Genomic DNA, 21,457 nt, shown 5'->3' on the forward strand with positions numbered 1-21,457 from the left:
CAGCGCGGCAATTCTGAGAAATTAAGTATTTAGTGGAATAAGCCAGAGAGACATGCCAGAAATGGGGCTCAGCTTCTGATTGGGCAGACTGCTGAGGCTGCAAGTTCAGTAGGTTCAGCCATGGCACAGAGAGAGAGATGGAGAGAGAGTAAATGATGGTGAAGGCTGAGAAGAGGGAGATGGTAGATAGGAAGTGAGTGGGGATGGAGATTGACAGGGGGTGATTGATTGAGTGATAGATTAAATAGAGGGGTGTGTTGAGTTGCAGTTGAGTGTCTTAAACTGTTGATTAGAGACTTGAGCTTAGACAGTGCAGAGTTAAAGATCATTAATAGTTTTACCAGAAGGCCATTCATTTTAAATGCTTGACTTCACAAAAATCATCCTGGAACAGTAGATTAGTGATCTCAGGACCAGCGATCTCAGGCTCCTATATTTAGTTAGATGATGGTTTGATGATGGTGATGCCAGATAAAGGTGATGCAGTTGATGCCAGATGATGGTGATGCAGTTGGCTTGCCGGCGCTGTTGTTATCCTCTGCCTCTCTGTAGCCTGTGAACCCAGGTGATGGGGTTGGCTTGCTGGCCCTGATGTCGTCTCAGCTCAGTCTCTCTGTGGCCTGGACTTCATACTCCTCCACAACTAACGTGTAGCACCCACTTGGGTGATGCCTCTGCTGCTGCTACAGCGCAAAAAAGCCCACCACACATCAGTCCAGAGCAGTAGTCATCCTCACTACGAGCTCTCTGCCATTTTCATAATGCAGTCAGGTCTCATTGATCAAGAAGAGAGATGCATCTTTTAAATGCTAACTTTAGCCAGCTAGATAGCTAGCTAGCCAAACCAGACAAGTCAACCTGCCATCGGTCCTGCAACTCCGTGGGTAAAAACAACCAGATATATCCAATCAACAAGTTACATAATAAGTTGCATGGACTCACTCTGTGTGCAATAATAGTGTTTAACATTATTTTTGAATGACTACCTCATCTCTGTACCCCACACATACAATTATCTGTAAGGTCCCGGGAGGTTTTCCAATGCCTCGCAAAGAAGGGCACCTATTGGTTCCAAATAAAAAAAGCAGACATTGAATATCCCTTTGAGCATGGTGAAGTTATGAATAACACTTTGGATGGTGTGTAAATACACCCAGTCACTACAAAGATACAGGCGTCCTTCCTAACTCAGTTGCCGGAGAGGTAGGAAACCGCTCAGAGATTTCACCATGAGGCCAATGGTGACTTTAAAACAGTTACAGAGTTGAATGGCTGTGAAAGGAGAAAACTGAGGATGGATCAACAACATTGTAGTTGTTCCACAATACTAACCTAAATGACAGCGTGACAAAAAGGAAGCCTGTACAGAATACAAATATTCCAAAACAGGCATCCTGTTTGTAATAAGGCACTAAAGTAAAACTGCAAAAAATGTGGCAAATCACTGAGTAACACTCTTCATATTTTCAAGCATGGTGGTGGCTGCATCATGTTATGGGTATGCTTGTCATCGGAAAGGACTAAGGAGTATTTTAAAATCTCCATTTACATGTCGCTTGTGATTGCATTTCACACTTCTTTTGGATCATAATTAGATTGTAAGGCTCATATGAATGTCATGCTTAATATAATGTTTGTGTCATCGTTGCAAATCAATTGCATTATACTTTAAAAAACACTTCAACCAGTAAAATGGCTGTTTGGCTAGCTTATTACCAGCCTATGTCAATGAGCGTTAGCATTCTAGCTAACAACTGATGCATCCAAAATAGGTATTTTGCAACTATTACAACCACATATAATCTTAACGACTATTCAAGCAATAATCAAAGCAACATTGTAAGTCTATGAGCACCACAAACTACGTAAATCTAGGCTATGTTGAATGGGCGCACTGCCTAACTGCAGTTGTTTTCCTTCACGGTGGCCGTTGTACTTGTTTATGAGGTGAAAAGCTACTCAGAGTATACCCTTACTGTACATGACCTTATATAGTTAAAGCATGGCATTATAACAAAAACACAGTGACATACACTTTTAAAACGTGGAGCATTGCATTTACTCGCCTGTCTGCCACATAACCTACACTCACGTAGTCATAGAGACATAACACAAAGACACACACACAAACACTATGCGCTCATCTATCAAGACAAGTTTGTGGTTGGAAAGGCTGACACATCTTTGAGCTCAGGATGGGAGGTGAAAAGTAGATGCAGTATTATCACACAGGTTGGCCCCATAGACTAGACATAACATAGTAATTCGTAACATATCATACAATTGCAAATTCCTAACATATTGTACAAATTGCAATTCGTAACATATCATACAAATTGTAATGCGTAACATAACATACGAAACGGATGATGTACAGCTACAAAATAATACATAGGCTACCATACCAAACATAGAAATATACTAATTTGAGTGTCCCGGATTTTCGTATACTATGTTACATCTACCCCTGAGTCCAGGTTGCATCACATGTTATTTGAGAAAGAGCTGTTCTCTCTGGTTCTTGAGGCTCATACAGAAGGCCAGGGTTCCCTGGCAGCCACAGATGTTTTATTTGGTCCTCCCAAGTTTGCTGAGCATAAAAATTAAAGTTTTTTTGTTGTTGTTCTGTTTAATTTTCATGCACATAAAAAACTGTAAAAACAACAGGAAATCAGCTCCAAGGGATTTTAATTTTGGGAATCTGTTCCCAAGTATTCCCACGCATAATAGAGACACGTGATCGTACACAAATGTAAGCAAGGTTTGAAATGATTTTGTTTTAGTCAAATATTATATCTGTTTGGGCTTCTTGCGGTCAATTTGTAATTATGTTCCAGACCCACGACAATCAGCTCAAGAAACAATTGGCCAACGGCTGAATCTAGTTGATGATCGCTGCAGTCGGCCTATCTTCCCTCCCCTTCATTCACTGCATTAGAACTGGACTGTGTGTGTTGCTCATGCATGCTGTGTCTAAAGGGAACAGTCAGAGTGTGAGGTGAGTGAATTCAGAGTCTCGGAATAACCTAACACTCCTGTACCTCATTCCTGTCCGTCCGTCAACACTCACACAAATAAATAGATTAGTGCCCACTCATGGACATGGGCAGTAGTGTTGCTTCTGAGAATGGCATTTCCTGGGAGTCTTCTTAGATAGAAAGCCAGACTTTTTACATATTTCTAGCAAGTCCTCTGTGTCATACACTACATGGCCGTCGAACATCTCATTCCAAACTCATGGGCATTAATATGGAGTTGGTCCCCCCTTTGCTGCTATAACAGCCTCCACTCTTCTGGGAAGACTTTCCGCTAGATGTTGAAACATTGCTGCTGGGACTTGCTTCCATTCAGCCACAAGGTCATTAGTTAGGTCGGGCACTGATGTTGGGCAATTAGGCCTGGCTCGCAGTCAGCGTTCCAATTCATCCCAACGGTGTTCGATAGGGTTGAGATCAGGGCTCTGTGCAGGCCAGTCAAGTTCTTCCACACCGATCTCAACAAACGGTTTCTGTATGGACCTCGCTTTGTGCACGGGGGCATTGTCATGCTGAAACAGGAAAAGGCCTTCACCAAACTGTTGCCACAAAGTTGGAAGCACAGAATCATCTAGAATGTCATTGTATGCTGTAGAGTTAAGATTTCCCTTCACTGGAACTAAGGGGCCTAGCCTGAACCATGAAAAACAGCCCCAGACCATTATTCCTTCTCCACCAAACTTTACAGTTGGCACTATGCATTGGGGCAGGTAGTGTTTTGCTGGCATTCGCCAAACCCAGATTCGTCCGTCGGACTGCCAGATGGTGAAGCGTGATTCATCACTCCAGAGAACGCGTTTCCACTGCTCCAGAGACCAATGGCGGCAAGCTTTACACCACTCCAGCCGACACTTGGCATTGCGCATGGTGATCTTAGGCTTGTGTGTGGTTGCTCGGCCATGGACCATTTCATGATGCTCTGAGAAAAATGTATTGTACTGACGTTGCTTCCAGATGCAGTTTGGAACTCGGTAGTGAGTGTTGCAACCGACGATTTGTATGCGTTATGCGCTTCAGCACTCGGCGGTCCCGATCTGTGAGGTTATGTAGCCTACCACTTCATGGCTGAGCCGTTGTTGCTCCTAGACATTTCCATTTTACAATACCAGCACTTACGGTTGACCGGGGCAGCTCGAAGCAGGACAGAAATTTGACGAACTGACTTGTTTGAGAGGTAGCATCCTATGACGGTGCCACGTTGAAAGTCACTGAGCTCTTCAGTAAGGCCATTCTACTGCCAATGTTTGTCTGTGAGCAACGGGTGTGGCTGAAATAGCCAAATCCACTAATTTGAAGGTGTGTCCACATACTTTTGGATGTGTATTGTGTTTCCTTTGGGGGGAGGGTGGTGTCATCGTTATTGAATGATCCCTGAATGAAGAGAAAGTGCTGATCATGTTTATTCCTCAAGGGTCAGGGCCCTCAACCTGTGGTTGCTAGGGAAACTACCTGAATTTCTGCTTCATCCCAAGCTCAGTAACAGAATGATTGTCCTTGGTTTGTGCTGCTTGCTGCATATTTGACTGTGTCCTGATAATACCTCAGTAAGGTAAATTCAGTGAACATGATTCATGTTTGTGCTGCCTCTCTCTCTCTCTCTCTCTCTCTCTCTCTCTCTCTCTCTCTCTCTCTCTCTCTCTCTTTCTTCCCTGCCCTCCCTCAGTCTGTGCTGTATTTCCTGGGTGGAATCCTCATTGAATCCTGCTTTGAATAGACATTAGCTTACATAAACAGTCAAGCTGAGCTAACAATATACCTGATAAGCATAGCTGTGGGAAGTAGGGGTGCTGTGGGGGCTGCAGCACCCCCTGAAAAATCGGAATAAAAAAATGTGAATAGACAAAACATCCCCCACCCACCCCCAAACTACTTCCCCGGGCTATGCTAATGAGCCAAAATGACTATAGTTTCCTCTTGAGATCTTGGTGGGAAGTTCTCTCTTGCAGCACAGGCCACAGGTCTTTAATTGCACAGTGGAAATAACTGATGGTATGGTTGTGTTCCCTCTGGTGGACAAAAATGCTACTACAATTCCTTACAATGAAAATATAGTTATCCTAAATTCTAATGGAAATTCAGAAGAGTGTATGAAACAAATAATAACGTTTACTTTATGTGAAATAGGCTATGCATCACTAATGCCTCTTGTTATTTAATAAGTTCCCAAATATGTTTGATCATGATATCATAGGGCATGCAAATAGTGTATTTAGACTGGCCAATCAAATAACGTCCCAACTTTATTTTTCAGCAATTATAGCCTACATCTATCAACATAGTCTAAAAGTCTGTGTCCTGTCCTAGCATGAAAGATTTCCCGTCCAAAGACATGAAGTCCAGTCTATATTTTGTATCAGTGTGTGATGTTATTTTTTGCTCTCACGAGGAGAGCCCCTTCTGATCGTCAGACTAACAGACTGCCACCGCGCACCACTCCAAACCCCGTCCAGTCTAGCGGTCTGACCTCGAGACACCCCTTCCCTTCAGTTTCAGAGGGTGCTCCTCGCGGCATCGCTCCAGCTGTAGTTGCGCGACTGTTCTGTGCGGTGCGTGTGAGAGGCAGGGAAGCCAAGGAGATTCGGTAACATCATTAATTATCCCCGGCGCTGAGACCGCGTGATTCTCAGCCTCTGATGTAGCTCAAGATGCTCAGGTTAATAACAGCCACTATATTCAGATGTTATCTTCATTTCCCATCCTCTATCTACCATCTTGTCCTGCATCAACAATCAGGCATGATGACAACAGTAGTTTCATCAAGTAGAATATGACCTAAAAACTGGGCCAATACTACTATTCAACTCAATCTGCCTTTCTGACTGCAGCAGTCAGCGCCAAGTGAAATAGAAATAGTGAAATTGTTTCTGTAGAATTATCAGATAGACATTACTTTGAAGCCTATCTATGGTGTTCTAGTTTTTCAAGCATTGTTTTCCGTTCAGTTGTTCTCTGCTGTCTACCTTGCAGTGACTGCAGAAAATGTGTTCAGACATGTAGAGCCGAGTTTAGATCCTTTGAGTTTAGATTCAAGTTTGAATGTTTGCAGTCAAGATACTTCAAAGCACCTCATTTCATATCTAGATTTCACATGATCATTATTTAACAGCCACACAAATAACATACTGCTTTTTAGTTTAGTAAAGGGAATATATTTAGTCAGCTCAGCTCTGTCTGTGCAGCACAACCGCTTGCTTCACTTGACGCTTTTTAATATTTAATACTAAACCTGAACTATATTTTTAGCAAAACAAGAAAAGAGGGTGTAAATATGGCCTTGACTAGCAATAAAATATGATGATAGTGAATCATTTTAATACATATCAGAACATTTCAAATGCAGTAGGATATGTTTTAGCAGGACCAGTCTATGCATTGGCTCAGGAGAGGGTCTGTCTCTCCCTCTCCACCAGAGCTCTGCCTCTGTGTCCATCCTGTTGAGGAGGATTGGAGCAGACACCCAGCTCCTGACTGGGAAGCCATCTGTCAGAATGGCTCTCCAACAGTGGTGACCCCAGAATATTTAATTACTTAATGAGCGTTTTGTGGTGTTATTAAAATACTCACAAGCACCATTTGGCCTGAAGCCTTTCCTTTTAACACATTTACTCACTCAGAATCTCAATCCAATGTGCATCAAATAAATGAATCTGCAATTAAAATGAATGATACAGTGCTCATAAAAGCAGCAATGCCCAGAAAACACATACTGTATGTGATTGGTTCAGATTGCCCTATCATAGTCAATCCAGTTGTCCGCCACATAACTGCTTCCCTCTTGGTTAAGAGTTTTCTTTTACGTACGTTCTAAGTATACAGACATCACAAACCCAAGTGATGAAATGTTTCTTCATATTTCTTCAATGTTTTATCATTTATATTGATTATAAAGTTGGAATTATGGAAAGGGCCATTCTCCCTACGCCCCTGATATGTCTATTTTGAACCCATATCCCGCTCAAGGACATAGTGCTCATAGATTTGTACACCACAGCAGAAGTCACACCAAACACACTGGACAACATCTAAACTGTTTGTCAGTGGTCAAATTCATCCTCACACTTGGAGAAAACATTGTTTTTCAAAACCGCAAGTGTGTCCGAGGCGTTAGAGAATTAATGTTGTACAACATTGAAAGCAGTGGAAAACATTATTGCGTGAAGTAATAACTGCAATCCTTCGAACAGGACGAGGACGTCTGTATATGTGTTGCTCTTGCTTTCTCTCAGTGTTTTTCTCCCACTCCCTGTCCCCTCCCTCTGTCCTCAGGGAGACTCTAGTTAAAAACACATACTCCAAACATTTCACAACATTAGTCATCTATTTTCGATGAGTTTCTTTTTATCAGAATAATCTACAGAAATGTATTTAATTAGTATATGTGGTTAAGTATAGTAATAAACTCCTCTAAGTTAATTGTTTTGTTTACAGTATAATAATCATGATTGGTGCTGTTTAGTAACTGGAATGACGTTTTGCTACATTTCATTTCACAGGCAAGTTATTATATGCGTTGTAGCCATTGCATAATCTTGCAATCATTCCTATGGGAGGGCTTAAGTTGGCCAATATGTTCTACAAGATAATATAAATCATAATCATCATTAAGTGTACAGTAAAAACAAATATGGTATTTAGGATCACGAAAATATGTGTGTGTGTGTGTTGTGTGTGTGTGTGTGTGTGTGTGAGAGAGAGATAGAGAGGGAGAGAGAGAGAGAGAGAGAGAGAGAGAGCAGGGGGGGTGGGGGGGGGTTGTACATCACAGTGTCTCAACAGTCCCAATTATCAACAAGAGGGTGCTGCCCTTGGCCTTGATTGATATGAGGAGAGGAAAGAGATGGGGACAGTTTTCAAAACATAAGCTTTACATGCAGCAACTGTCCAGGAATTCTCATTTTCTAAGACATTAGGCTACACTCATATATGCCTCTTCATGTGCCTCCCATCAAAACATGTGCCTTGTATAATTGCAGAGTTTCAGAAGATTTGTCTTTTTCCAAAAGTCTTATGCCTATGGAAAAAGTTATTCACGATGTAGGCTTATAATCCAAATAATTTAAGAACAGAGATTTCATTTATTTTGTCTGTCTCTGGGCTAAGGAACATGAGACATGGACACATACATAGTAGGAAAGCTCTTTCTTGCTCTCTGAAGTGTTGGTGAGTTATACGCTTGCGCACTAGGGATCAGTAGTGAGGAGAATTGTGAATGGGGGGAGTATTTTGGGTGTACAGTCATAAGTCGGACTCCGAGAGCCAGGAAGTAACTCAGAATCATGCAGCGCGACCGATAAAGTCGAGAGAGCGGGCGTTTGTTGTCAGTGGACGGGGATCATACGTTTCATGGTGAGAGGGAATTATAGCCAATTGCGAAATTGAGCCTAATCCATTGCAGTGGCAGAGTCTGACCGTTCAGTAGTTTCGACTTGAGAGCAGGGAGAGATCACCACCCTGCTTACAATAAGGTAAATATCACATTAGCACATTGCTACACACTCCATCAAAAAAGACGGAAGAGAATAAAAGCGGGATTGCAAAGGTTTTCTTTCTCACAAACAATTAAAATCAAGGAAAGTTTATCAGCAAAGCTTCAAGATGCCTCGGGTGGTCCCGGATCAAAGGAGCAAGTTTGAAAACGAAGAGTTCTTCAGGAAACTCAGTCGGGAGTGCGAGGCAAGTCTATTCATTGGATACATGTATCTGGTGGCGGAAACAAAGTAGCTCATAAAGTGGAAATGCACATTTGCGCTGATAGAGCCTTTTACTGAAAGATGGTGATGTTTTCCAAATATCAATATGAAAGCACTGTTGATTTTATCTGATACGTTATTTCATATTTTAATGTCTAAATACACTTTTCAAAAAAGAGGAAGGAGACAATTATGAAATTGTGTTTCGTTTTGGTTTGTTGTAAGTCTGGCAACTCATCTGAGTCGCGTATCACCTCACAGCCGGATGCTCTGACATTCAGGTTGACTGACTCATGGCTAATGTAGGCTACAATCATTTCCCATAATTTATCATTTCAATAGGCTAAATGGAGAGGAATTTGAATGAATTTTATTTGATACCTTGGGATTTAAAGGCTTAATAAAAAGAAAGGTGTCTCAAATTAAAAATCATGAAAGTGAGCCATGATCAATGCCCTTCACAGTGAAGTATATTCTTGTTAATTAGGCCATGTGTTTTTTTTCTTTGAGATTAACTTTATTGATGCATTTGTTCCTTCCTATTTTCAGATAAAATACACAGGGTTCCGAGACAGACCGCACGAGGAGAGGCAAGCCAGGTTTCACACCGCTTGTAGGGACGGTCGTTCAGAAATAGTGAGTAAACCATTTCTGTTCAGCATGCAACTCTTGAGATAATAACACTATAATCAGACATCATTACACTAACCTTGAGTCTATGTCAATATTTTGCCTAAATAGACACCCGGAACTAGACATTTTACATCAGCCAAAACATCCTTTATTCTCTGGCAAACGACACAAAAACATCCTCATAACATTAATTTCACTAAAATGTAATTATACTATAATATGATTAGTTCACTATCCAGAAATGTCATAAGCCTGTGTATCAGGTGTCATACAGACAAGGTCTGCCTCTGTCTCAATAGCCTTTTGAGGAGAGAAACCCGACATGGGCATTTGACAATGAGGGAAGTCAGGACAGAGCTGGGCTGGCGGGGCTGCCCGTGGCTACTTAAAACGGTCCCTCTTCTCACTCCTTTTATGTGCTGTAATAAAGTCAAATGTAGTATTTATTTTATGTAGGCCTAATACTTTTATTCTTAGAGTAGCCTAACATTACACTCTTGTTGAGTCAGATTGTTTCATTTTTTTGGTAAGCTTATTCAAATGAAGGATTTTCTTTATGGCATGAAACAATAAAATGACAATGCAGTGTATCCAAATTCAATTCCATTTTCAGACAAAAAGATTCGAAAAGATATTCACAATAATAACATTGTGACTAGGCCTACTTGTAATTAATTATTTTCTGTGATTGAAGTATTTTGAAGCATTATGGTAATTGTTTGATTTGTTACTGTCACTGTCTGTCCTAACCCTACCATTCACCCGAGTGTGTCTATTTCAAAATACAATTATTCTGACCGAGAAATACATTTTAAATGATCATCACCGTACCTAAAATTGTACTAAATTCAATAAATGCAAAGGACTTTGTTAATTCAATAAGGTGGAATAGGAATACACAATACTTTTATTACTTTTATTATGAACATGTGCTATGTTCCTATAGCCTTAGTAATTACATGGTAATAACATTGTATTTTGTGTTAGTATATGTTGTGTGCATTCAGCCTGTTTTTTTTTCTTCCTATATTATGTTTGAAGTAATGCTATGAAAACAATACAAAACATTGTGTCCATATTTGGAGCTCAGTTGTTTTAAGTCTTTGTCTATGAGCCGGTAAATTCCATGACATCAACCAAGCTCAAGGAGCCTGGAATCACTGGAAGGCCAAGTAATATAAAAAGCCTGATTTAATAAATGAAATGAAAATAAATCATAGACCATGTGTCATTAGTGTCAGGGTCTGCTTTTAAACGATTATCGATTTTCCTTTCCTGTCTTTCTTACTGTATTCCTCCAATCTCTCACTCACTCCATCTCCTCTCTTTCAGTCTCTCTGTCTTTCCTACTGTATTCCTCCAATCTCTCACTCACTCCATCTCCTCTCTTTCAGTCTCTCTGTCTTTCCTACTGTATTCCTCCAATCTCTCACTCACTCCATCTCCTCTCTTTCAGTCTCTCTGTCTTTCCTACTGTATTCCTCCAATCTCTCACTCACTCCATCTCCTCTCTTTCAGTCTCTCTGTCTTTCCTACTGTATTCCTCCAATCTCTCACTCACTCCATCTCCTCTCTTTCAGTCTCTCTGTCTTTCTTACTGTATTCCTCCAATCTCTCACTCACTCCATCTCCTCTCTTTCAGTCTCTCTGTCTTTCTTACTGTATTCCTCCAATCTCTCACTCACTCCATCTCCTCTCTTTCAGTCTCTCTGTCTTTCTTACTGTATTCCTCCAATCTCTCACTCACTCCATCTCCTCTCTTTCAGTCTCTCTGTCTTTCCTACTGTATTCCTCCAATCTCTCACTCACTCCATCTCCTCTCTTTCAGTCTCTCTGTCTTTCTTACTGTATTCCTCCAATCTCTCACTCACTCCATCTCCTCTCTTTCAGTCTCTCTGTCTTTCTTACTGTATTCCTCCAATCTCTCACTCACTCCATCTCCTCTCTTTCAGTCTCTCTGTCTTTCCTACTGTATTCCTCCAATCTCTCACTCACTCCATCTCCTCTCTTTCAGTCTCTCTGTCTTTCTTACTGTATTCCTCCAATCTCTCACTCACTCCATCTCCTCTCTTTCAGTCTCTCTGTCTTTCTTACTGTATTCCTCCAATCTCTCACTCACTCCATCTCCTCTCTTTCAGTCTCTCTGTCTTTCCTAAAGTCAGTTCCCTATAGCCCAGTATTCCAACATTGTGTTGGTAAAATAGAATCAGATGTGCGTAATTCTATACTTCAAATAGAGAAAATGATGACTCTTGTGTTTTTTCCCTTTTTTCTCGGAGTGTTGGGAGTGCTAGCCCTGGCTCCAGGCACTCGTCTCTGATGTGAAAAATAAATGACGGGCTGCATAATTTATGCTCGGGCCCAGCGTTCTGATCCCTTTGTATTGATTTCCCTCTAAAAGGCTTTTGTGGCGACGGGCACCAACCTCTCACTGCAGTTCTTCCCAGCCAACTTGCACGGGGAGCAGAGGCAGGCGCCCACACGAGAGTATGTGGACTTTGATCGGGAGACGGGAAAGGTAATCCTGACATCTCTCTCTTCTCTTTTCTCCTCTCTCTAATCTCATCTGTTCATCTCTTCTGAGAGGTGATTTAGGTTAACCTCTTAACGATTTGTCTCTGACGTACTCATCCATGACACTCTTTTTATTTCCCTGGCATTTCTGTAAACTCATGTAACCACACACTAATGATCTGTAAACAGCTTGGTATGGGCATTGAGGTATTCCTAGCATTTTTCACTCAAAGTTGAGGCTGAATCTCACAACAGTTTGATTGAATCCAGGCTGTTGATTCAGATTGATATGTACTCTGGGTGGGATAAACCCTAGGCTTTCCGTAAGATGTTATTGCTTCACATCACACTGCCCTGCCGTCCACTAAAAAACCCACCTTTCTCCTCAATGAAATATTTCACTGTTTCTCCTTTTGTTTCTTTTTTTAACATGCCCATTTTTCTCACAGTAATTCCAACACATTTCCCCAACTCAATGAACACACGACTACAGTATGTGGTTTCCTTCAAAGCCATAGGAATTGAAGATGGTGAAACTGTTCCAACCATGGAAATCCAATCCTATAGTAATAGTAATAGTATAGTATAGTATATTTATAGTAATTATATAGTAAAGACTTGCTGCTCCTGTGATTCAGACACTACTATAGGCGTGTTAAGATGATACAGCCATGACACCTGAGAGCCCATGGGACTGTCTCCAGGTCTTGCCAACTCTATTAGAGTGTCACTAAAGAACCAAATAAAGTAGGTCATAAATTGATGATCTGAACCGTTAAACACCACTGACTGATTACGTCCCTTCCATTTCCCCTGGAGAGCTCAATAAAACAATGGAAAAGCTCAATCTTTTAGCCCTGAAGATTTTACTAGTCATTGTATAAAGATGACTCAAAGCGATAACATTTTAGATAAATATAATTTACCAAAAGTTTAGATATGGACTCTTAAAACATGAATTCCCCCTTGACACCTTTGTTTTCACACAGTAATGAAGGTGCAGTGTTTAGAAGTGTCACGACCGTCTATAAAATAGGACCAAAGCGCAGCGTTGGGAGGAACATGACTTTAATGTTGACAAACCAAAACACGATCCGTAACGTCCTCAGTACATCGACTGAACATAGAACAAAAACCCACAAACCAACAGTGAAACACAACAGTATATATATGGCTCCCAATCAGAGATAACGAGCCGACAGCTGACACTCGTTACCTCCGATTGGGAGTCATTGACCAATTACCAAAACACAAACAAATGAAACTCACCCATACCCAACACCACCAAAAGAAATACAACCCTGGCTCTAAAATAAAAGTCCATAGAGCCAGAGTGTCACAGTACCCCCCTAAAGGTGCGAACTCCGGGCGTACCAGCATACAGTCTAGGGGAGGGTCTGGGTGGGCGTCTGTCCACGGTGGCGGTTCTGCCCCTGGTCGTGCTCCCCATCCCACCTTAGTCACCACCCGCTTCCCTAGCCTCCTCCACATTACCACCCCCAACTACACCCCCACTGGGTTAATGGGCGGCACTGGACTAAGTGGCATCACCGGACTCAGGGGCAGCACCGGACTAAGGGGCAGCACCGGGCTAAGGGGCAGCACCGGGCTAAGGGGCAGCACCGGACTAAGGGACAGCACCGGGCTAAGGGGCAGCACCGGACTGAATGGCGGATGCTGGCTGGCTGGCTCTGGCGGATCCTGGCTGGCTGGTGGATCCGGGCTGGACGGCTCTGGCGGATCCTGGCTGGGACGGCTCTGGCGGATCCTGGCTGGACGGCTCTGGCGGATCCTGGCTGGACGGCTCATGGCTGGCTGACGGATCTGGCTGCTCGTGGATGGCTGACGGATCTGGCTGCTCATGGCTGGCTGACGGATCTGGCTGCTCATGGCTGGCGGAAGGATCTGGCTGCTCATGGCTGGCGGAAGGATCTGGCTGCTCATGGCTGGCGGAAGGATCTGGCTGCTCATGGCTGGCGGAAGGCTCTGGCTGATCCTGTCTGGCGGGACGGCTCTGGCTGATCCTGTCTGGCGGACGGCTCTGGCTGGACAGGGCTGACGACGCACCCCGTAGGCTCGGTGCGTTGAGCAGGGACAGGCCGGGCTGGGCTGGCGAAACGCACCACAGACTTGGTGCGGGGCGCAGGAACAGACAGAACCGCACTGGGGACACACACCCCTGGCCCTACACGGGGATCAGGAACGGGCCGGACCGGACTGGAAACACCCCCAGTACCTCGCCGTGCCTCCACACTTTCCATCCCCTTCAGTAACCAGTGGCCCCCTTAAACTGGCGGCCATCTCTGCCAACCTCTTGCACTCCTCCAGGCCGTACACCTTCTGCCCCGACGTCGTGAGCCCCCCCCTAAAAATTTTCTGGGGGTCTCTCCTCTCGGTGGACCAGGCCTCCATAGTCCTCTCCCAACCTTCGCTCTTCTGGCTGCACCACTCGTATTCCAACTGCTGCTTGGTCTCGTTGTGGTGGGTTTTTCTGTCACGACCGTCTATAAAATAGGACCAAAGCGCAGCGTTGGGAGTGAACATGACTTTAATGTTGACACAAAACACGATCCGTAACGTCCTCAGTACATCGACTGAACATAGAACAAAAACCCACAAACCAACAGTGAAACACAACAGTATATATATGGCTCCCAATCAGAGATAACGAGCCGACAGCTGACACTCGTTACCTCCGATTGGGAGTCATTGACCAATTACCAAAACACAAACAAATGAAACTCACCCATACCCAACACCACCAAAAGAAATACAACCCTGGCTCTAAAATAAAAGTCCATAGAGCCAGAGTGTCACAAGAAGGATTGTATTTTTTGTTACTGTTTTGTTTGTGTATTCATTTGCTCCCCTGGAGACCTCGTAGCTGTTGCTGTACGTATGGTGTGCCAGAGGCCCCTGTTCACGGACAGTGCCTCGCTGAAATGTGCTCATTAAAAATGCATCCTTGGGAAATCGATGGACCTTTCGGCCCAAGGCTGACGGACTAATCTTTGCCCGTTAATTATTTAAAAAGGCGTGACGGGGAGTTGTTAGGCATGCCGAGCACTATACAGATGAGGCGCTGGATGTCCGGTGCAGGGCCTGATAGTAATCCTATCCCCTGTCACCTCTAGCAGGCTCAGGGCCATGCAGCTTTAATGAGCACTGGGCCCTCCGTCCCTCCGCCCCTCCGCATCCATAATAAACCCCTACGGAGCTCCCAGTCACACCAGCACTGTCACCATACACACACATGCACACAAGCACACACACATACACACAAACACACACACACACCTGCCCCCAACAGCACAGGGCTGATCCTTTGCACCTCCATCAACATTTCAGTATGCAGTGAACTATCAGCATACAACACGTGTCGTATTCTCATGTTGCAACATTGGAGAACAGGGCTCAATTATGAGCTTGGTTTTCTTCTCGACCCTTTCCACAATACAGTGTAGTCATCAGGCTTATTCATTTAGGTAGTAAATCCCTAGACGGGTGCTACTGCTCTGCACATTGACATAAGTACTTATCTTTAGGAACTGAGGTGGAACTTATTTGGAGAACGTATGATTTTTCTCTGGGCTCCCCATCCTCCCTCCCTCTCTCCCACCATCCTGCCGTCTGTCTCTAACCCCCCATCCCCATCCCTCCCTCTCTCCCACCATCCTGCCCTCTGTCTCTAACCCCCCATCCCTCCCTCTCTCCCACCATCCTGCCCTCTGTCTCTAACCCCCCCCCATCCCTCCCTCTCTCCCACCATCCTGCCCTCTGTCTCTAACCCCCCATCCCCATCCATCCCTCTCTCCCACCATCCTGCCCTCTGTCTCTACCCCCCCCAATCCCATCCCTCCCTCTCTCCCACCATCCTGCCCTCTGTCTCTAACCCCCATCCTTCCCTCTCTCCCACCATCCTGCCCTCTGTCTCTAACCCCCCATCCCCATCCCTCCCTCTCTCCTACCATCCTGCCCTCTGTCTCTAACCCCCCATCCCTCCCTCTCTCCCACCATCCTGCCCTCTGTCTCTAACCCCCCATCCCCATCCCTCCCTCTCTCCTACCATCCTGCCCTCTGTCTCTAACCCCCCATCCCTCCCTCTCTCCTACCATCCTGCCCTCTGTCTCTAACCCCCCATCCCTCCCTCTCTCCCACCATCCTGCCCTCTGTCTCTAACCCCCCATCCCTCCCTCTCTCCTACCATCCTGCCCTCTGTCTCTAACCCCCCATCCCTCCCTCTCTCCTACCATCCTGCCCTCTGTCTCTAACCCCCCCATCCCTCCCTCTCTCCTACCATCCTGCCCTCTGTCTCTAACCCCCATCCCCATCCCTCCCTCTCTCCCACCATCCTGCCCTCTGTCTCTAACCCCCCATCCCCATCCCTCCCTCTCTCCTACCATCCTGCCCTCTGTCTCTAACCCCCCATCCCTCCTCTCTCCTACCATCCTGCCCTCTGTCTCTAACCCCCCATCCTTCCCTCTCTCCCACCATCCTGCCCTCTGTCTCTAACCCCCATCCCCCATCCCTCCCTCTCTCCTACCATCCTGCCCTCTGTCTCTAACCCCCCATCCCTCCCTCTCTCCTACCATCCTGCCCTCTGTCTCTAACCCCCCCCATCCTTCCCTCTCTCCCACCATCCTGCCCTCTGTCTCTAACCCCCATCCCCATCCCTCCCTCTCTCCCACCATCCTGCCCTCTGTCTCTAACCCCCCATCCCCATCCCTCCCTCTCTCCTACCATCCTGCCCTCTGTCTCTAACCCCCATCCCCATCCCTCCCTCTCTCCCACCATCCTGCCCTCTGTCTCTAACCCCCCCATCCCTCCTCTCTCCTACCATCCTGCCCTCTGTCTCTAACCCCCCCATCCCTCCCTCTCTCCTACCATCCTGCCCTCTGTCTCTAACCGCCCCCATCCCTCCCTCTCTCCTACCATCCTGCCCTCTGTCTCTAACCCCCCCATCCCTCCCTCTCTCCTACCATCCTGCCCTCTGTCTCTAACCCCCCCATCCCTCCCTCTCTCCTACCATCCTGCCCTCTGTCTCTAACCCCCCATCCCTCCCTCTCTCCTACCATCCTGCCCTCTGTCTCTAACCCCCATCCCCATCCCTCCCTCTCTCCCACCATCCTGCCGTCTGTCTCTACCCCCCCATCCCATCCCTCCCTCTCTCCTACCATCCTGCCCTCTGTCTCTAACCCCCATCCCATCCCTCCCTCTCTCCCACCATCCTGCCCTCTGTCTCTAACCCCCCATCCCCATCCCTCCCTCTCTCCTACCATCCTGCCCTCTGTCTCTAACCCCCATCCCCATCCCTCCCTCTCTCCTACCATCCTGCCCTCTGTCTCTAACCCCCATCCCCATCCCTCCCTCTCTCCTACCATCCTGCCCTCTGTCTCTAACCCCCCATCCCTCCCTCTCTCCTACCATCCTGCCCTCTGTCTCTAACCCCCCATCCCTCCCTCTCTCCCACCATCCTGCCCTCTGTCTCTAACCCCCCATCCCTCCCTCTCTCCTACCATCCTGCCCTCTGTCTCTAACCCCCATCCCTCCCTCTCTCCTACCATCCTGCCCTCTGTCTCTAACCCCCATCCCTCCTCTCTCCTACCATCCTGCCCTCTGTCTCTAACCCCCCATCCCCATCCCTCCCTCTCTCCCACCATCCTGCCCTCTGTCTCTAACCCCCCATCCCCATCCCTCCCTCTCTCCTACCATCCTGCCCTCTGTCTCTAACCCCCCATCCCTCCCTCTCTCCTACCATCCTGCCCTCTGTCTCTAACCCCCCATCCCTCCCTCTCTCCTACCATCCTGCCCTCTGTCTCTAACCCCCCATCCCTCCCTCTCTCCTACCATCCTGCCCTCTGTCTCTAACCCCCCATCCCTCCCTCTCTCCCACCATCCTGCCCTCTGTCTCTAACCCCCCCATCCCCATCCCTCCCTCTCTCCCACCATCCTGCCCTCTGTCTCTAACCCCCCCAACCCCATCCCTCCCTCTCTCCTACCATCCTGCCCTCTGTCTCTAACCCCCCATCCCCATCCCTCCCTCTCTCCCACCATCCTGCCCTCTGTCTCTAACCCCCCCATCCCTCCCTCTCTCCTACCATCCTGCCCTCTGTCTCTAACCCCCCATCCCTCCCTCTCTCCTACCATCCTGCCCTCTGTCTCTAACCGCCCCCATCCCTCCCTCTCTCCCACCATCCTGCCCTCTGTCTCTAACCCCCCATCCCCATCCCTCCCTCTCTCCCACCATCCTGCCCTCTGTCTCTAACCCCCCATCCCTCCCTCTCTCCCACCATCCTGCCCTCTGTCTCTACCCCCCCCCAATCCCATCCCTCCCTCTCTCCCACCATCCTGCCCTCTGTCTCTAACCGCCCCCATCCCTCCCTCTCTCCCACCATCCTGCCCTCTGTCTCTAACCCCCCCCATCCCTCCCTCTCTCCCACCATCCTGCCCTCTGTCTATAACCCCCATCCCCATCCCTCCCCCCCTCCCACCATCCTGCCCTCTGTCTCTACCCCCCCCATCCCTCCCTCTCTCCTACCATCCTGCCCTCTGTCTCTAACCCCCCCATCCCTCCCTCTCTCCTACCATCCTGCCCTCTGTCTCTAACCCCCATCCCCATCCCTCCCTCTCTCCCACCATCCTGCCGTCTGTCTCTACCCCCCATCCCATCCCTCCCTCTCTCCTACCATCCTGCCCTCTGTCTCTAACCCCCCATCCCTCCCTCTCTCCCACCATCCTGCCCTCTGTCTCTAACCCCCCCCATCCCCATCCCTCCCTCTCTCCTACCATCCTGCCCTCTGTCTCTAACCCCCCCATCCCTCCCTCTCTCCCACCATCCTGCCCTCTGTCTCTAACCCCCCATCCCCATCCCTCCCTCTCTCCTACCATCCTGCCCTCTGTCTCTAACCCCCCATCCCCATCCCTCCCTCTCTCCCACCATCCTGCCCTCTGTCTCTAACCCCCCATCCCTCCCTCTCTCCCACCATCCTGCCCTCTGTCTCTAACCCCCCATCCCTCCCTCTCTCCTACCATCCTGCCCTCTGTCTCTAACCCCCCATCCCCATCCCTCCCTCTCTCCCACCATCCTGCCCTCTGTCTCTAACCCCCCCATCCCTATCCCTCCCTCTCTCCTACCATCCTGCCCTCTGTCTCTAACCCCCATCCCTCCCTCTCTCCTACCATCCTGCCCTCTGTCTCTAACCCCCCATCCCTCCCTCTCTCCTACCATCCTGCCCTCTGTCTCTAACCACCCCATCCCTCCCTCTCTCCTACCATCCTGCTCTCTGTCTCTAACCCCCATCCCCATCCCTCCCTCTCTCCCACCATCCTGCGTCTGTCTCTACCCCCCCAATCCCATCCCTCCCTCTCTCCTACCTTCCTGCCCTCTGTCTCTAACCCCCCCATCCCTCCCTCTCTCCCACCATCCTGCCCTCTGTCTATAACCCCCCCCATCCCCATCCCTCCCTCTCTCCTACCATCCTGCCCTCTGTCTCTAACCCCCCATCCCTCCCTCTCTCCTACCATCCTGCCCTCTGTCTCTAACCCCCCATCCCTCCCTCTCTCCCACCATCCTGCCCTCTGTCTCTAACCGCCCCCATCCCTCCCTCTCTCCCACCATCCTGCCCTCTGTCTCTAACCGCCCCATCCTCCCTCTCTCCCACCATCCTGCCCTCTGTCTCTAACCCCCCATCCCCATCCCTCCCTATCTCCCTCTCTCTAACTCCCTGCAGACCAGTGGTGTCAGGCTGGAAGAGATGTTGTGTATTCTGCAACCGCTGCTCTTAATTACTCTGATTGTTAACCTTTTACACAAACACATCTCACACTGCCTGGCTAGGACACATTAATAGACTGAATGAAAACCCCAAAGAATGTCTGCAGTGAAAAGTGAAAGTGTGTGCCGTGGGGTCGGAAGAGGAAATGTGAAATATTACTAAAATATACCAAGTCAACAGGTCTGCGTCTGTTGCTGTATGAATTGAATCAATTGTAAAAAGTCTGAAATAAAATAGAAAATTGTTGAGGTGAAATATTGAAGCTAAGTCCTTTAGCTAGTGGAACCTGCACTGTATGATTTGGCAAAGCATCCTGGCCAAGCTGTTTTCATGAGGGAACTGTCCAGGTGTAGCCTATAGATACATCAGCCATGTCTCACTATGGCATGATCCCCCTATGCCCAGTTTAAGTGTGAGGTCCATAAAGAGCATATAGCATACAGCTCTCTCCTCACCGCCACCCAACGCCAGTCCAGAGTAACAGATGAATAGGGAACAGTTATAATAATCTTTCCATGAAAAGTGAGTGATTTTATGGGTCTTGCTGTTTTTGATTGATGGAGTCAGAACCAACCCCAGCTCAGTGTGAGCCCAGGGACTCTCTGTCTCTGTCTGTCTCCTTTCTCTGGGATCCCCCCTCTCTCTCTCTCTCTCTCTCTCTCTCTCTCTCTCTCTCTCTCTCTCTCTCTCTCTCTCTCTCTCTCTCTCTCTCTCTCTCACACACACTCTCACACTCTCTCTCTCACACACTCTCACTCTCTCTTCTTGTCTCTCTCTCTCTCTCTCTCTTTCTTCTTGTCTCTCTCTCTCTCTCTCTCTCTCTCTCTCTCTCTCTCTCTCTCTCTCTCTCTCTCTCTCTCTCTCTCTCTCTCTCTCTCACACACTCTCACTCTCTCTCTCTCTTCTTGTCTCTCTCTCTCTCTCTCTCTCTCTTCTGGTCTCTCTCTCACTCACTTTTTAGGTCTATCTCTCTCATTTCTCTCTCGTGCGTGAGTGAATAAACCATTGCGTTCCTCCATCCATCCCCCATACCCCCTCGTTCTCCTCCTCCCTCCTCATTTGAAAACACAGGCGGTGCCAGCGGAACAGGGCCAGTTTAAACTTGGCCGCTGGCGGGGGACAGTAGTATTATCTGAGTGGGGCGGTGAGCCCTGCTCCACTGGAGCCCCCGCAGTAGAGCTTAAGTACAGGCTCCGAGTGTCACTACAGGCTAATGGGAACCAGCTGTGTGGGAGGTTAATTTTAGCGGTAGCTAGCAGGGCCCGGGGAGGAGCAGTTAACCCTGTCCCAGCCAGGGGCTCCCGGTAGCGGACTGCCTCGTACCGGGCCACTGGTCAGTCCCATGAATCATCCACACTGCCCTAATGGCCATGGACCCTGACTCAGAGTCATGGCCATACAAGTCCAAACTTAAGTTCATTAGATTGGAGGGCCAAAGGATAGCTAACAGTGCCTTTAGAAACTCATCAGACAGAAATGAATACACAGCAGCATACTGTTCAAAATTCACAGAGCAGAACAGGAAGTTGTATAACTGCCACAGGAACATTGAGAGAAGGCCAGTGGAGTAGAGTCCTTAACTCAGGTTTTCTTTCTGTGACAGGCAGCAGAAGTGCAGAGCGTTTGAACTGCTACAGTAGCAGACAGGAGGAAGGGGATGATTCATTGTGTCTTAGTCAATTATTAATCTGCTCCAAGTGAAGTTAGCTTAGCTCAGACAAGCGCTCAGAGAGGTAGTGGGTCTCTGATGAAGATCCTCCATTGATGCTTTGTTGTAATGAAACTCCATGGATACTGATGAATCACTGTG

At 47.3% G+C, this 21,457-nt stretch overlaps 1 protein-coding gene across 4 annotated transcripts in view; it reads left to right on the plus strand.

Moving 5' to 3' along the window:
- The first annotated feature begins 8,241 nt into the window (after positions 1-8,241).
- The window catches only part of LOC121576656 (core-binding factor subunit beta), a 35,584-nt gene continuing 22,368 nt past the window's right edge, over positions 8,242-21,457 (plus strand). For 3 of the 4 annotated variants that reach the window (XM_041889979.1, XM_041889982.1, XM_041889983.1), the window contains exons 1-3: positions 8,242-8,708; positions 9,275-9,361; positions 11,760-11,876. In XM_041889979.1, coding sequence (XP_041745913.1) covers positions 8,631-8,708; positions 9,275-9,361; positions 11,760-11,876 — 282 coding nt within the window. In that variant the 5' untranslated portion in view covers positions 8,242-8,630. The remainder of the gene's footprint in view (positions 8,709-9,274; positions 9,362-11,759; positions 11,877-21,457) is intronic. The other variant, XM_041889981.1, reaches the window with a different exon arrangement.

This window comes from Coregonus clupeaformis, chromosome 29, assembly GCF_020615455.1.
Source record: "Coregonus clupeaformis isolate EN_2021a chromosome 29, ASM2061545v1, whole genome shotgun sequence".
NCBI classification, from domain to species: Eukaryota; Metazoa; Chordata; class Actinopteri; order Salmoniformes; family Salmonidae; genus Coregonus; species Coregonus clupeaformis.